Source organism: Dromaius novaehollandiae, chromosome 16, assembly GCF_036370855.1.
Source record: "Dromaius novaehollandiae isolate bDroNov1 chromosome 16, bDroNov1.hap1, whole genome shotgun sequence".
Classification (NCBI taxonomy): Eukaryota; Metazoa; Chordata; class Aves; order Casuariiformes; family Dromaiidae; genus Dromaius; species Dromaius novaehollandiae.
The window spans coordinates 8441929-8456448 of NC_088113.1; the positions used below are offsets into that span (position 1 = coordinate 8441929).

General features: G+C 46.3%; 1 protein-coding gene across 3 annotated transcripts in view; it reads left to right on the forward strand.

Moving 5' to 3' along the window:
• Window positions 1-14520, forward strand: part of PPP1R16B (protein phosphatase 1 regulatory subunit 16B) — a 93331-nt gene that overhangs the window by 69516 nt on the left and 9295 nt on the right. For all 3 annotated transcript variants that reach the window (XM_026093056.2, XM_064521406.1, XM_064521407.1), the window contains 5 exons: window positions 6479-6549; window positions 8931-9076; window positions 11359-11462; window positions 11769-11893; window positions 14060-14185. In XM_026093056.2, coding sequence (XP_025948841.1) covers window positions 6479-6549; window positions 8931-9076; window positions 11359-11462; window positions 11769-11893; window positions 14060-14185 — 572 coding nt within the window. The remainder of the gene's footprint in view (window positions 1-6478; window positions 6550-8930; window positions 9077-11358; window positions 11463-11768; window positions 11894-14059; window positions 14186-14520) is intronic.

Sequence of the window (14520 nt, forward strand, 5' to 3'; positions counted from 1 at the left end):
TCCTTTATGTATTTGGTAGCTCTGTGTGGACCAATTTCACTGTTAGTCTTTTTGCAGGAAGAGAGCATGCAGATGCTTTTTTAAAATGAAGCTACGTCCTTAAAAGGGCTTGTCAGATGCTGGCATCCTGTAATTCTTATTTTCTGTACTGCGATGAATTTGGTTTCGTTCCTGCTGTGTCCTTTGAGCATTGCCGGTTGCAGATGGGTGACTTCCATGCTGTTACTTATCTGAATAATCCCGGGTGGATGGCAGCTCTAAAAGAAAGATGCTTTAGCCTCACTAGTGTTAAGTGGATTATTGGAGCCTAAAGTCTGTAGAGACGGAGCAAGAAAAATGTGGGGTGCCCAGGGTTTGGGCGCCTGGCTGGGCCCCACTGATCAGAGAGTGTTCTGCCTGCAGATGGGAGCCCCGTGGAGCATTCCGCTGCGTGCTCCAGTACGGCGGTGGTGGCTGGGAGTCACAGCGTGGAAGCAAAAAATGATTATAATAGACATTAAGGGGGCAGAAGAGTTGGACTCTGTGCAAAAAATAAATAAAGCAGATGTTGCCAGCTCTCACTTTGCTGTTGAAATAAAACCTGTATACGGACCAGGCCCCGATGCCCGCTTCCAAGCTCTGCGGAAAGAGCCTCCCGTCAGAAGCACGTTCTTTGGGGCCGAGAAGGGTGCGTGCTGTTGAGCAACGAGCATTAAAATCAGAAATAGTTTTTCCTTGAGAGAAGCAGCACCTGGGCTGAGTATAACTGCATGAAATGTTCCTGCCTGTGTGAGTATGGTGTGGAACAGATGGGACGCTGCTGGCCTCTGTCCAGACTTCCCATATTTTGTGTGCACGAGGATATTAGCAGGAACGTGTGTGCCTAGCTATAAACTAGGTGGGAATTTTCTTAACAGGCTTTGAAACTTCCCGAGAAAGCTCTGTGATCAATCATGATGGGATGTCTCTGTTGCTAGCTCAGCAGGCAAGCTGGGCCATATTTATTTTTAGATATCCCAAATGTTTGAAGCTGTCTGAGTGTGGGTTTGTGATTTGTGGGGTTTTTCGTCTTTCCGAAAGCTTCAGGGAGCAGCAGAGTTTCTCAATGGACTGGGATGACGCTCTCAGTTGCATGTTGCGGGGAATGGAGGACAAGGCTGGGTATGTTCACGCTGTTATTGCTCAGAGCGTAGACATGCTCTCAAATATGCATGTGCCGTATTGGGAACCTGGATGCTATGCTGGCAAAGCGCTCATGGCTTCAGTGCAGTTTTTATTGGCAAAGTTTCTGCCATGTAATAAGCATTCCTGAAGACGTGTACCAGCAAAAATGCAGCTTTGCAAGTAGCTGAGCCCGTCCAGAGGGCAGTGACTGGCAGGTTGAGGATCTTATCTCTCGAGACCTTTGCTAGCACATGTAGGTGGCACAGGCACCACCGGTATATCACTAGAAGTAATGCTGGGAAGAGTTTCTTGCAGTAAACTGGGTTTTTGATTAAAGCTATGTCTGGGTGGAAATGACTTATATGTGATGTATAAAAGTGTGTGTCTTAATGCAAATGAAATTTCTGTTGATTTTATTCAAGGAAATCAGGTCTAAATGTACAAGAATTCTTGCACTGCTTTGGAAACCTCAATACAATGGTAGCTTTTAAAGGTGGCTCAAGAACCAGGAAGCGAAATAGAAATGATTCTAAATGATATTTAAACTAAATATCATTTTCCAAACTAAATTACTGAGTGCAAAGAATCAAAATGAGCCCAGATTTAAAAGAAACTAATGGCCTGTATATGTATGTGTGTGTATGTGTGTAACATTGAGCACATTGGTAAACCTGCTTGCTCAGTCTGGACAGCTCGCATTGTATATTTTCCAGAGGAATCAGGTCTTCCCATCAGTCCCCCCCCCCCCCCAGCGTCAGTTGGCTTTTTCTTTTTTTCCTCCCTCCTCTTTCTCTCTCATGAGTTAGTAATACTTAAGGTATGCAAAAATTGGGTATAGATAGGAATGTAATAGTATCCAGAATTTTATGGTGTAGGTTTTTTTATATAGGGGAAACTACACTGGGAAAGGCATTTTTCTCCACAAAAAAGTTTTCATCTGGTTTCTGAGGTTTTCTGGAACAGCTGTTTCTAATTTAAACGTGGTGGGAGGTAACATAGGTGAAAAATGATAATGCCGTAATTTCTCTTCAGGCGAGAGAACTGATTACCTCACCCTGAATCTTCCATAGGACCTTTGCGGTGGCTTCTTTGTCTTCACTCTAATTTATACGTTTTACGGAGAATAAGTGAGGCTTGGACATGACTGGGAGGGAAGAGATCTCCTGCAGAGTGGCTTTGTTGGTGCACAGGGAGGAGAATCTGTTTGGGGCTGCCCAAGGACGTGTGATTGAGAATGACCTAAAACTTGGTCATTTTAGGATGTATTTTCACAGCTGTCATGGGAGCTTTTTCCATTTTAACAAAGCCCAGATGTAAATGATAAAATATAAATTGAAGATTAATGTGCACCATCTTGGTGTGTGAGCGGTTCAATTATAGGCAGAGCAAGCAGAATAATGGAAAATACATTTGAATGATTGTTCAGTTAATATAATTTGCAATGAATTATTCACAACAATTTGTTCACCCAGCTCTTATTGTAATCGTTTTCATTCCTTCATTTGCTATGCGTTCGAAACTGCTTCCCACAACTTGTGCTTGACATGTAATAAAGTATATCTGTGCATCCAGCCCCTCTGCCGCCTCCCCCCGCCTACACGCGAAGAAGGACAGATTTCAAAGAGCTCAGCATTTTAGGCACTGAGCTCTCTGTAAGAAGTTAATCAGAAGTGTTAAAGTGGAGGCAGCTGCTGCTGAACACTCAAATGTGACCCATAAAAGCCCGTTCTGTAGGGTTCAGAGCGACCTCGACTTTTTTCTTTCCTTCCTTCTTTCTTTCTTCTTCTTTCTTTCTTACAAAGCTGGTGGAAACCTGAATTATGAGTGAACGTTGTCTACTGACCACCTGAACAAAGATAAGTGCTTTCAAAATACCTATTTCCATTGCTACACCCTGCGTGTATTTTAGGGTGATCTTTCTCTCGTGAGTGATGTGTAGAGGCTTTAGACAACACCTGTATTTGGAACAGAATTTGACCAGCTGGTATTGATCGGTTAATCTGCTTCCTTGGTAGCTGAAGTGCGTGTTTCCTACCGGTGTGGCATCTTGGTCCACAGAAGAGGGAGGAGAAGGTGCTCTTGTGCCTCGCTGCACGCGGCCCTGGGCGCTCTCGAGCAGAAGCAGTATGCTTGGTCAGGTCCAGCATTCTTGTGTTACGCTTTTAAGCAGCCGAGCAGATCTATTGGCAATGCTGCAGCATTTTAATTGCCATACCGTCTTTCAGCACCGCAAAACATTGCGCCCATGTCCTCCTTTCCTGTTCTCAGGCGCTGGCAAATCCACAGATGTGTTTTTCTCCTAAATTCCATCAGAAAGGAGAGCTTGTTCTGCCTGGTCCCCTAGGAAGGACAGTAGGTTTCAAGCCAGGTGGTGGGCATGGGGAAGCCTCCGTGTTCCTCTGAAAGCCTGCAGGAAGCTGTGGGTGCGGAAGGTTCGCCATCCCCCTCCCACCGCTGGGACTCGGCTCCCCGTCTCCATGCTCTAGCTCGCCACGAGTTGGGTGAACCCCTTCAGCGGCACCAGGGCACCTGTGGGTACGTGGAGCATGCCCTCGCCTGCTTGCTTTGCTGCCAGTTTAATGGGGACGAGGCAAGCCACGGGCTCAGCGGCCAGCAGAAACAAGAGGGCTTACGCAGAGAGGAAAGGAAGGGGATAACGCAGGATGAGCAGGGAGTGAGCAGGCAGCCAGCGAGGAGGCAGCTCTAAGTCCCGAGTATCTCATCTCACGTCGGCCGTGGGACAGCAGCGTGGGCTTCCTCACTGGCAGGTGGTTGCATCACAGCAGGTCCGCTCCAAAGTAGTCCTGGTAGATAAGGAGGTCACTAAACAGGCTAGTGAGATGGCCCCGTGGACTATGCCGCAGGGTGAGCCCTGAAGAGTGGCCACCGCGCGCAGCTCTCCCTGTGGTGGCCAGGCCCGGCTTCCTGGGGAGCTGGGCCGGACCTGGGTCCTGGCCTGCTATGGGCTTGCTGGGACGCTGGATAAATCTCCTCACCTATAAAATGGGGTGTATATATAGTAGAAAATTGCAGTTCTTGGCAACTTCTGTCAGGATTTGCTGTCTGGAGCATAGGGAATGAGTGAATACTGACGACAACATCCTTCGGATTTTGGAGATAAGGGCCGGGACTCATTGCTGTCCAGCCCTTTGCTCCTATTTTAGAACCTCTAGATGCAAACTTAAGCTTGGGACTGATGGGAAGGGAGTTTGATCTCTTCTTTAAGTGATGGTTTAAGTGATTCCTAGGTACTCCAGCCATAAATAGCTTCATTGCCTTGGTCTAGGTCCTTGTGTGATCTCCAGTACTACTTCAACATACCAAAACAGGCAGGAACATAGGTGGTCTTGTGCGGTATGGAAATACCATCCTTTATTCTGGAGCCTAAGGAGAAAGGGTACTGAGCAGTTATAGCCTCAGAGGCTCAGCGTCTTGGAAGATGGCAGCCTGACGGATGTAAGGCGAGACTGGGGGGAGATGTGAATGGTCCACAACAAGCTAGGATTTATGCTACTGCTTCTCCCCCATGGAGGGACAGCACTTGTAAGGTTAATCTGCCAGCATCTACTTGTCCAAATCTCTATAATCGGGCAAAACATGATTATGGAGCTGCATGTCATTAGTACACAATGGCTCTTAAATGACTGAGATTGAATTAAACCCCTAATGGCATAGCATCCAAAGTAAATAACAGAAAAACAGATCCACTGGTGAATGACGTGCCCATCAGTCAGCTCCTATTAGGAGAGCAGGAACTTGGGGCTAGCCAGCAACAGTCGTAAAAGCACAGTCATTAAATTGGATATACTGGCTGGGGTTCAGCACTTCTTACAGCGAGCGTGCAAGTGTCAGGAGGTGCGTGTGAGCTGAGTGTAGGTGTGAGCTTCCTGCACTGGCCTTTGTAGCTGGAAAAAACTTAGCTTCTTCAGACTGAGATGTGGTGAGGGCGTTTTGCTGTGGGGAGGGATGGGTTTTGTTCTTGTCTTATTCTGCTGTTTTTATATCAACTTTACCTGGTAGGTAAAGCAAAAGGAAATTCCAACATTTGTTTTGGGTCAGGTGAAACAATCTCGTGATATCAAGGGTCTGGTATCACTTCTGTCCATTTCTGTCTTCCTTTTCAGTCACTTCAAAACAGTGGCTTCCAAACCAAATTTCACTTTGGTTTCACTTTTACTTTCTTGCAAGTATGTTTTCCAGATCTTTTAGACAAAGCTTCGTAGATCAACATTGATGTCATTGCAGACATGTTTTCTACTGAGGAAGTTTCTCATGTTCTACTTTGGATGCCAAAATAAGTGCTGTTGTCCTCAGGACAGTCCTGCAGACTATTTTCTCTGGGGACTTGTTGTCCAAAGAGCTCCTTCAAGCAGTGGGGGAAATGATCTGTAAAAACCAGCCCAAGCAGAGGCTGTAGGGTGCTTTGCCATTGACCAACAACACAGTCTTTGATCGCAAACTCTAAAAAATGTTTATTGCCCTTTTAGCCTTGTTAGTGTTCCTTATTTTGCAGCTCTGATTTCTCTTAATGGTTATGTCCTTGCCAACAAATAAGATGGGACTTGAATATCTGTTGCTATGCTGGCCCTACAGAAACGCTTAGGAACCTCTGGCTTATGCCTGCACTGAGAATTTCAAGCATTCATGATGTTGCTATTAGATTACTTTCTCCGCTAGCCTCGTTGCTATTAGTCTGTGCAAAATCTGTACCCCACAGCAGACTTTGTTTTACTTAGGGGCAGATGGCTTTCTCCAAATTCCCAACAGTTGATGTGAAGTGTCCAATGCAACCCCAGCATATTTTAGATGTGCCAGGCCTCTGACCATATTGTCTGTTTGGGATTGTTTGGGATCTGTGTCTCAGATTGGTCACTTCTTGAAGCAAAAATTCATCCCCCCACAGTGGGGTTTCTCTTACAGTGGTAGCTTGGGACCTAAAAATCACTGACTGCTTTTGAGCTCTACTGCACTGTAGCGTGGAGAGGTTGCACTCAAAGATGTTGCAAAAGAAAAGATAAAAATTTCCATTGTTCCAGCACAGCGGTATGAAAATGATAGGCTTAGAAACGAAGTCTCCATTTAGAATGAAGTTAGTGGGAAAATTGTATGCTGCTGCTCTCTACTGGATAAGATTGGCAGGGCCTGTGCGCCCCAGCGTGGCGGGTGCCGTGTTGGGGCTCTTGGCCACAAGTTGTAGGGCAGCTCCCGCCTGTGCCAAGACACCCTGACAGTGCAGGAGCCTCTTGTTTGCTGGTGGTCAGAGCTCTCTGAGGACCAGGGGTGTGCTAGAATTATTGACCTGATTCCCCTTTCTTTCTCTCTTCCTCCCTTCCAGTGTGTTACCTACTGAAGAGCAATATCAGCCCAGACCTGTGCAATGAGGATGGATTGACTGCACTGCATCAGGTGAGGCTTTGAGGAGAGGTCCCTGCTCCCTGCTGCTCCTCAGTACTGTGTCTTCCCAGCTGCCTGAGGAGCGGGACCCTCCGAGCAGACCTGCTCAGGGCTGACCGCCCATGGAGAATGGAGAATGGAGAATGTTGTGGTATTTCATTTTGTTCATTAGCTAAAGCAGTTTTTTACCATGTTGTGCGTGGGACCACTGCTTCCTGGGGAGCAAACCGGGATCAAACCCTTCTCTTGCTGTATCCTTGACTTTGGTCAGCAATGGGAAGAGCTCAGGAGCTAGGGCTTGGTTTCAGACATGAGGAACAACATTTCTCCCACTCTTTAACCTATATAGGGCTGGGCTGCAAACTCTTAAAGTAGGTAAACTCAAATTTCTTCAAGAGACTACTGCAACCCACCAGTTTTGAAAGTGGTTTAGTTAAATGGCACACAAGATGTTCAGAGAGCTTGCACGTGATCTGCTGTGTTCTTTATCTGCTTTCGAGAGGCTCGGTGACTTCCAAAGGTCAGTTTGAGACAGCAGCTACTGATGTCCCATGAAAAACAGAGCTGTCGTAGTAGTCTGTACGTCTCCGTCTTTCCTGAGAGCATTCACGCTGACGATGCCATGAGGGTTTCTGGTTGTCTTCCTCAGGTCTCCGTCCCCACCACTCCTCCTGAGTCCTGATTTTCAGTGCAAAAGCAGCAGGCGAGTCAGAGTGCCCAAAGCCTGTGGGCTGCTCAGTGACCGGCAGCTGCCGCCTCCGCTGCCAAGGGGAACAGTAGAGCAGTTGTTGGACTTGCTCTGCGGGCGGCGTGGGGACTCTGAAGTTTTCTCTCCATTAGTCCCCGCTGCAAATGCTCCCATTGACTTGGGATTTTGGAGGCTTCTGCAAGTCACTTTCTCTCTTCAGGGCTGGATGGATGTTTGCTTAAAAATGCAAACTGGCTCCTAGAGGAATAAAAGCTCCCTGCCACCGGGACATTATCCTGCACACAAAGGGAAACGCAGGCAACCCGGGACACTGGCAGCCTTGGTGCTTTCACTGCCAGCTCCTGAAGCCGTGGAGAACCCCAGCTAGCCCACTAAAGGACTGGTTATTGTAAAGGTGCATTTTCGGGGAGGGGGTGAGGCGAGGACTTTGCCTTTGCTGGGATTACCTTGAATCCCTGAACAGAGAGGACTTGCCAAAGGAATAGTGTTGCCCATTAGTGGTGGCTTCCCGTGAAGGATGCAGCTTATGGTTCGGTGATAACTTGGCTCTGTGACAGGCAGGATTTTAACCTCACTTTCATATATAAATAGTAAACAGATATAGCAATGCACCAAGGGTCTTTGTCACTTAGCTGCCAAAATGCTTGTTCTAGGTGCAATTCAGCTCCATTAAAAGCCTGTATTGCAATGTTGAGCTATTTAAGTCTCCAGTTTGGGTCTTCAGTAATACGTAGACCATGAACAGGCTTCCTGCACAAGCCTGAATCTTATTTTAGTGTCTTTTATCACACATACACACACTCATGTTGGGAAGTGAGGAGGAGGTGGATTAAAGAGCAAATTCAGTCTTCCCCAAAGGGGAGCAGTCCAGGCCCTTCTCGCAGGCTGCTTGGGGGACAGTGCTGTATGTGCGTCCGGGATCCTGTGCTTAGGAGCGGGTCAGCACAAGGAGGCAGTTAAGCAAACAGAAAAGCCCGTTTTTCATTCTGTTCTTTAGACTTGCGATGAAGGCTCATTGGGAGAATTTAGGTGCTTCTCTTGCAGAAGAGATGTAAATGTGTTTTAGGCTATGAAGAGAAGGAATAAACACCAGAGTAAAATTATCAGACTCTAAATGCTGTCAAAATGCCCAATTTAATGCACTTTGAAGGGGGCTGATTTTTTCATGAAATGAAAAATGCCCTTATAATTTTGGGAATCCAGCTTAAATCTCTTCAGACAACTGTAGTGGTAGCTTGAGTTGCTGAGACTTTTACTCATCATGTGCCAGTGTGGGGGATTTTCCCTAGGAAAAGGGAATTTCAGGCCCATCGCTTAGTAGGGTGCTACACTGGTTATGTTGAATTTCTGCTACGTCTGCTCTTGAATATGAAAGACCCAGTGACGCAGAAGCTTTGTGCCTCTCTTGCTATTGCTTCCTCACTGATTCTGCCCCCAAAACACAAGACTCCGTAAAACACCAGTGACCTTCAGTACGTCCAGTGTAGGTGTTCTGCACGACGGCTTTCTGCCCTGGTTGTGCTGAATTTGGTGTATGACTCCATTGGAGATGCTGGTTGCCAAACAATAGGGGGGAAAGTAGGTCCCCTCGTCCAGTTACCCTGGCAATACCAAAAGGGTATGAGCCCTGATCTTCCCTAAATTTAAAAACAAAAATCACCTGTCTGCATCTCTTGCTTACCAGTGCTGCATAGACAACTATGAAGAGATAGTCAAGCTTCTCCTCAACCATGGGGCCAATGTCAATGCCAAGGACAATGAGCTGTGGACTCCGTTGCATGCAGCAGCTACGTGTGGTCATATCAACCTGGTGAAGATCCTCATCCAGCAGTAGGTGGCTTTTTGTGTCTATTTTTTCCTGCAAGTCTGATTCTACTCATAGCTTCTGCTGATGCTGGTGGAACCTGAGACTGCTTGGTACCCTGCAAGATTGGAGCAGCTGTGGCCATTTCCTGCTTTTGGGTTATTCAGGGGATTCCTCACTGCGGGGGGGAAGGAGGGTGGAGGAGGAACAGAAGAAAGGCTGAGGAGAAGCAGTAAAACCTGAGGTGACTCGATAAAGTTTTATGAAGCTTCTAGGGACTGGGCATAAATTTCCACCTGCAGCTTGTGTGCTGGTGTGTAGGTGCTTGCACTTGTGCTCATGGTAAGGGGTAGAAACAGCAGCAGCCAGTAGGACCCACTCTCAAGCTTTTAAACACCACTGCAAATCTCCCAGCCACAGTCTCTGATGCAGGAGGATGAGATGTTCATATAGCTCAAATACTAGGATGAACTTGTGGCCTCTCCTAGTGGGTCTTAATTAGTAAGCAAGTAACCAGTTAGCTTATTGTAATGTGTTTGTTGCCAAGCTGCATACAGGATGCTCATACTGGACCTTCCACTTGCCTTTACAAAGGCCTTAAAGCTTAACTCTTTCCTAGGCTTGCTGGCGAGGAGGAGGAGGAGGAAGGTAGATGTGTTCTGAGGTATACTATGAGCAGCATTTAGTGAGCACCTTCTGTGAACCCTGTCTGGAGCAGATAGTCTTGGCTCTGTATGGAGCCTCCTCCTTCGTTTGCTGAGTGCCCGTGTAGTGGGCAGAGTGTGTTTTGGGGGGGTGCCTTGCACAAGCAGCGCCTGTTGCTTGTACCCCAGGGATGTCCCTTGTCCCTGAGATGCCATCATTTGGGAGACAGCACTGAAATTTTGGTCCTTTTTTCTTGGCCTTTTAATGAAGGAAGCAAGGCAGAGGATGCAAACGATAATCTCTTGGAAGACAATCCACTTGGGATAGGAAATTTCCAGATGAGGGGAGAAAAACAGAGCAGACAATTAAAATGTGGGACAATATAGTGCATTCCTGACTGAAAACTGATGATAAGGGAGCATCATGGGCATGGGTGGCAGGCTGAGGAACTGGAGCTTGTGTTTGAGCCCCTAGATACCATAGGCTGCCCTGTATTCACCAGTTGCCAGCAAATTCAGACTTTAGTAACCTAACATCATGTTCCCATGCTCAGAAACAGTCTTCCCAAGACTTTTGAGGATTGGGGTTATTCACTTTCTGTAGTATACAGCATAGTGTGGGGCTGCTATGATAAAAGTTGTGCTTTACAACAGGTCTTATGAATCAAATGCCTTGTCAGGCCCTGACACTGAAGTCAGTCTTGCTGATGGTGGGACCTGGATCCCTTGGAGACCACCAGAGGAAGTAGCCTACAAGAGATGCCCAGTTCCTTGCTTTTTTGTTTGCTGCTTAAGCTGACCCTGGTATTTTGCAAATGTGAATTTCAAGGTAGTTTGTTCTGGTCAGGCAGAGGAAGGGGGTGGGGAAGGAAAGAGAATCTAAATGCAACTGGATCCTGTCTGCTGTCCTTCAAAGGTTGCTAACTTTTGAGGCAGATAAGAGCTCAGCTCAGTGGGCCTTCTTAGTACATAGCTAAACTGGCATAGCTCAGGAGATGTTGGAAATTTTCTACTGTGTTGTGGGAATACAGGGACAATGATCAATTTGGGTGGCTATTCTGCTTCCAAAAGGTGACCTCTTGGAGCTGATACAGATATAAACTAAAAGAAATACTTTTGAACAATCAAAAAAAAAAAAAAAAAAAAAAACACAACCTAGTTGCCAGGGGTTTTTTTAATCCTTTTTTTTTTTTGGTCAATGTGCCCTTGGCTAGATTGAAGGCTTCCAAACTCCTCTGGTCCTTGCAAACTTTTCATTGAAGGACTGCCAGATCCCCAGATAGCAAGCACCTGGGAGTTGCTTGGCATTGTTTTCCAGAAATTCAGTGAATAAATCACCTCTAGCATTGAGAAGCCGCCAGTCTGTCCTGTGCTGGAAAGAGAGGTAGGATTAGAGGAGAGCAGGGAAGGCTTAGTGTCTCATGTTCAGTTACTGCGGGTTCCCTGCATCCGATGAAGGAGGCAGCTTGCATCTACTTCTGGAATTTATCTTCCCTCTTCATAGCTGAATGGCTTCTCTTCAAATTTGTCTCATCTCATACAAAGGTGACATTTGGGCAGCTACAAAACCTCAGTTTGTTTTTGCTGTCCCAACGATTGGCATTGTCTGCTCTATGATGTCTGGGGTCCTTTATTTGTATATCAATGCATTTTTCTTCTTGCAGTGGAGCAGACTTATTGGCAGTAAATGCAGATGGCAACATGCCGTATGACCTCTGTGAAGATGAGCCAACCCTTGATGTCATTGAGACTTGCATGGCATATCAAGGTAAGGAGACTGAGTACATGTAAACTACGTAAGTGGGCCAAAGCAGTACTAAGAATTGCCTTGATTTGCCTCTGGAGAAAAGCAGAAAGCTGCTGCCTGGCACAGTTTCTTGCAACCTAACTCTGTCTAGTTTCTCTGATTCCTGGATTGTGATGAGAGGTGAAGGACAGCTGTCAGTCCCCTTAGTCATACAGCCCTCTCCGAGAAGGGGGGGAATCGCATCAACCAGGAATTAAATATAACTTTACTCAGCCAATGGAGAGAGAAACCGTATCCTACCCTTCTTTCTATCTGGAATTTTAACAGGAATTACACAGGAAAAAATCAATGACATGCGGGCAGCTCCGGAGCAGGTCATGATCTGCGACATCCATGATATACTTGCAACTGGACAGGACCTGAACAGGACTGATGCCCAAGGTGCTACGCTGGTGAGTGAAACTGCTGCAGTTCCACCTTTGTCCTCCTTCAGCCTCCGTGTTACGAAACCTGCCCTGCAGCGGAAGGTTATACAAAATCACAAGGTGCAAGTTCAGTGAGAAGAGAGAGGAAACTGGTTGGTCTTTTTCCTTGATTATTGCTGCATAGGAACAAGCTCTGTCCACGAGTGCAGCTGGCTTAAGCTAGGGTCTAACGCTGCACTTCTTGAAGAGAGTCCCTTGTCCATATGAGCTCTGTCGTCTAACAGCTCAAATGCGGTAATAAGGCTGCTAGGCTCATGTGTCGTGTCTGGCAGCGGTTGGTAGCAGCTTCTTCATAAGGCACAGGAAATCCTGCGATGAGGAGGTGCAGAACTTGGTTCTCACACTGAGCTCAGGGAAACGGGCTTGAAAGGCCTCCCAGGAACGTTTCAGTTCTGACTAAGGCTGCTGTCTGACTTGACTCCCACGTGGGAGCACAGGAGATTTCTCTGAGTTTAATGGGAGCAGGATCGGGTGCTGGGCCCTCTGGAGACTGTCTCTCCTGTTGTCTTTCTGCTTTGCCTAGTGTCTGGCTAGTGCAGGGTGAAGCAAGTGTCGTGTTTATTCACACAGGATGGCACTTACCCTTGGGCAGAGGAGAGCATCCAGGCCCGACGTACAGCACAAGGCAACTGGGCATCTGGTTTGACTTGGACAATCCTAGCCCTCTTCCCTTCATTTTTGCTTGAAACAGGTTTCTTAAACCTTCACTTACAGTGCTCCAGACTTATGGGAGGTTCAGTAATGCTGTCATATGTGTTGGGACCTGCATACTACCTAGCTTTGGTGCTTGAGTTCAGAGATAACTGATATCCAGGCCATTTGATGGCATTTTTTTTTGATCAAACCATGGCAATGCTTTCAAGTTTCATGCTCTAAATGATCACCTACAGCGCATACCAGAAGTGCAGTGACAGAGTCAAGGGGAAAGGAGGGCAAGCTCCCTCCCAGATAGACTTGGATGACTGAAGTCTTTATTGCAGCTTATTCTCTCATGTGTTTCTCCCTTTAGCAGGGATTATGTATATAATTTTAAGCAGACCTCTTGACTTCCCTGCCTTGCTTGTAGAGATTCTAGCTGTGACACTGCCTTCCAGCCCTGGAGATCTGTTAATGATTTTACCAACTCTCAGCATCAAGCTCAAGCTTTCATTTGCTTTTCAGATTATTACTGAAAGTTAAATGATTCATTATTAATTCTTATGACCTCCAGAAGATATGACTTACTAACATAAAGTCTGTGTAGAAATTATTTGAATTGCCAGAAAGCATCAGCATTTGTTTCCAGCATTTGTTGAATTTTGTGGTGTGAGATTCACGTGGAAAATGTAAATAAAGAAGCTTTTGTTCTCCTTTTCAGCACAGTTGAAATGGGATGAGCTGTGAGTGGTGTTCATACTTCCAGGATAGCTCATAGATCAATGTTTTGCTCAGAGATGTAGCAGCAGACAAGTATTAAGAAAATTTCCAGAGATATGAAGTGTCTTGGTGGAGTACAGGAGACTGATGTTTCAGAAGTGATGGATGCAGTTGGAGGCCCATATCTGAGAAATCAGATCCCCTTAACTACAAGTAGCCAAGGATTTAGATGTCTCCGATTTTTTTTTTTTTTTTAATGGTGAAAGCAAGCATAGCACAAATGGAAGTGCACTTGCATGAAGGGAGTCCTGGCTAAAGCAGGCTGAAAATTTGATCAAAAAAAACCTTATCCACAGCACTTAGTGGAGGAAGAGGAGGCAATCTTCTGTCATGGAGAATGCAGAGTTTACAGGGGGTAGTGTTCTCCATTCTGGGCTTTCATTTTGATGGTGCTGTTTGTTTACAGATTGGAAAGTGCTTGGAAGGCCTTGATTTAAAAATTGAAACCGTTCTTTTTCTAACACACATACGCAGGTGATTTTAGGAACTGTTCAGCAGTTTCGTCTCCAAATAGAATTACATGCAGGCGATACTGAGATTCAGCATACAGGAACAACCTGTCTTTGACTTGATGGAAATGCATCTGCCAGACATAAGATATGCTGTCAGTCCAAATCTAAACTCAGGCAGTATCCAAGAAATTTCACTGAAACTTAATGTGGAAAAAAGCAGTCCTGGTCCTTGCAGGTGGTTCATGCTCTGCTCCTTGTCTCCTAGCTCCATATAGCCGCAGCCAATGGTTATCTGCATGCAGCTGAAGTCCTTCTTGACCAGGGGGCAAGCCTGGATGTGAAGGACTGGGATGGCTGGGAACCTCTCCATGCTGCTGCTTTTTGGGGCCAGGTAATCATTTGGTTGCAAGTGTCACGTGTGAGAGTGCCGTAAAGGGCTTTCTGCCTGGGTGAATTGTGGAGTTCTCTCCAAACGGGAGAAATCTGTACTAGCTTGACTCACTGGGTGGTGTTAGGTGAGATCTTTGTGGTACCAAAAGAGAATCTGTTGCTGAGAAAGCTCAGGGAGAGCATGTTTGTGCAGCTGAGTGGTGCACAGTTCTGTGCAGCTGAATGGTAGGAGCTGTGTTTAACATCACACATGTACCAGAATGATTTTAGGCCAGTTGATCATGTACACAATTGCTTCTTAGCTTATTCTAACTTTTCAGCTTTGAGGCAGAAAAC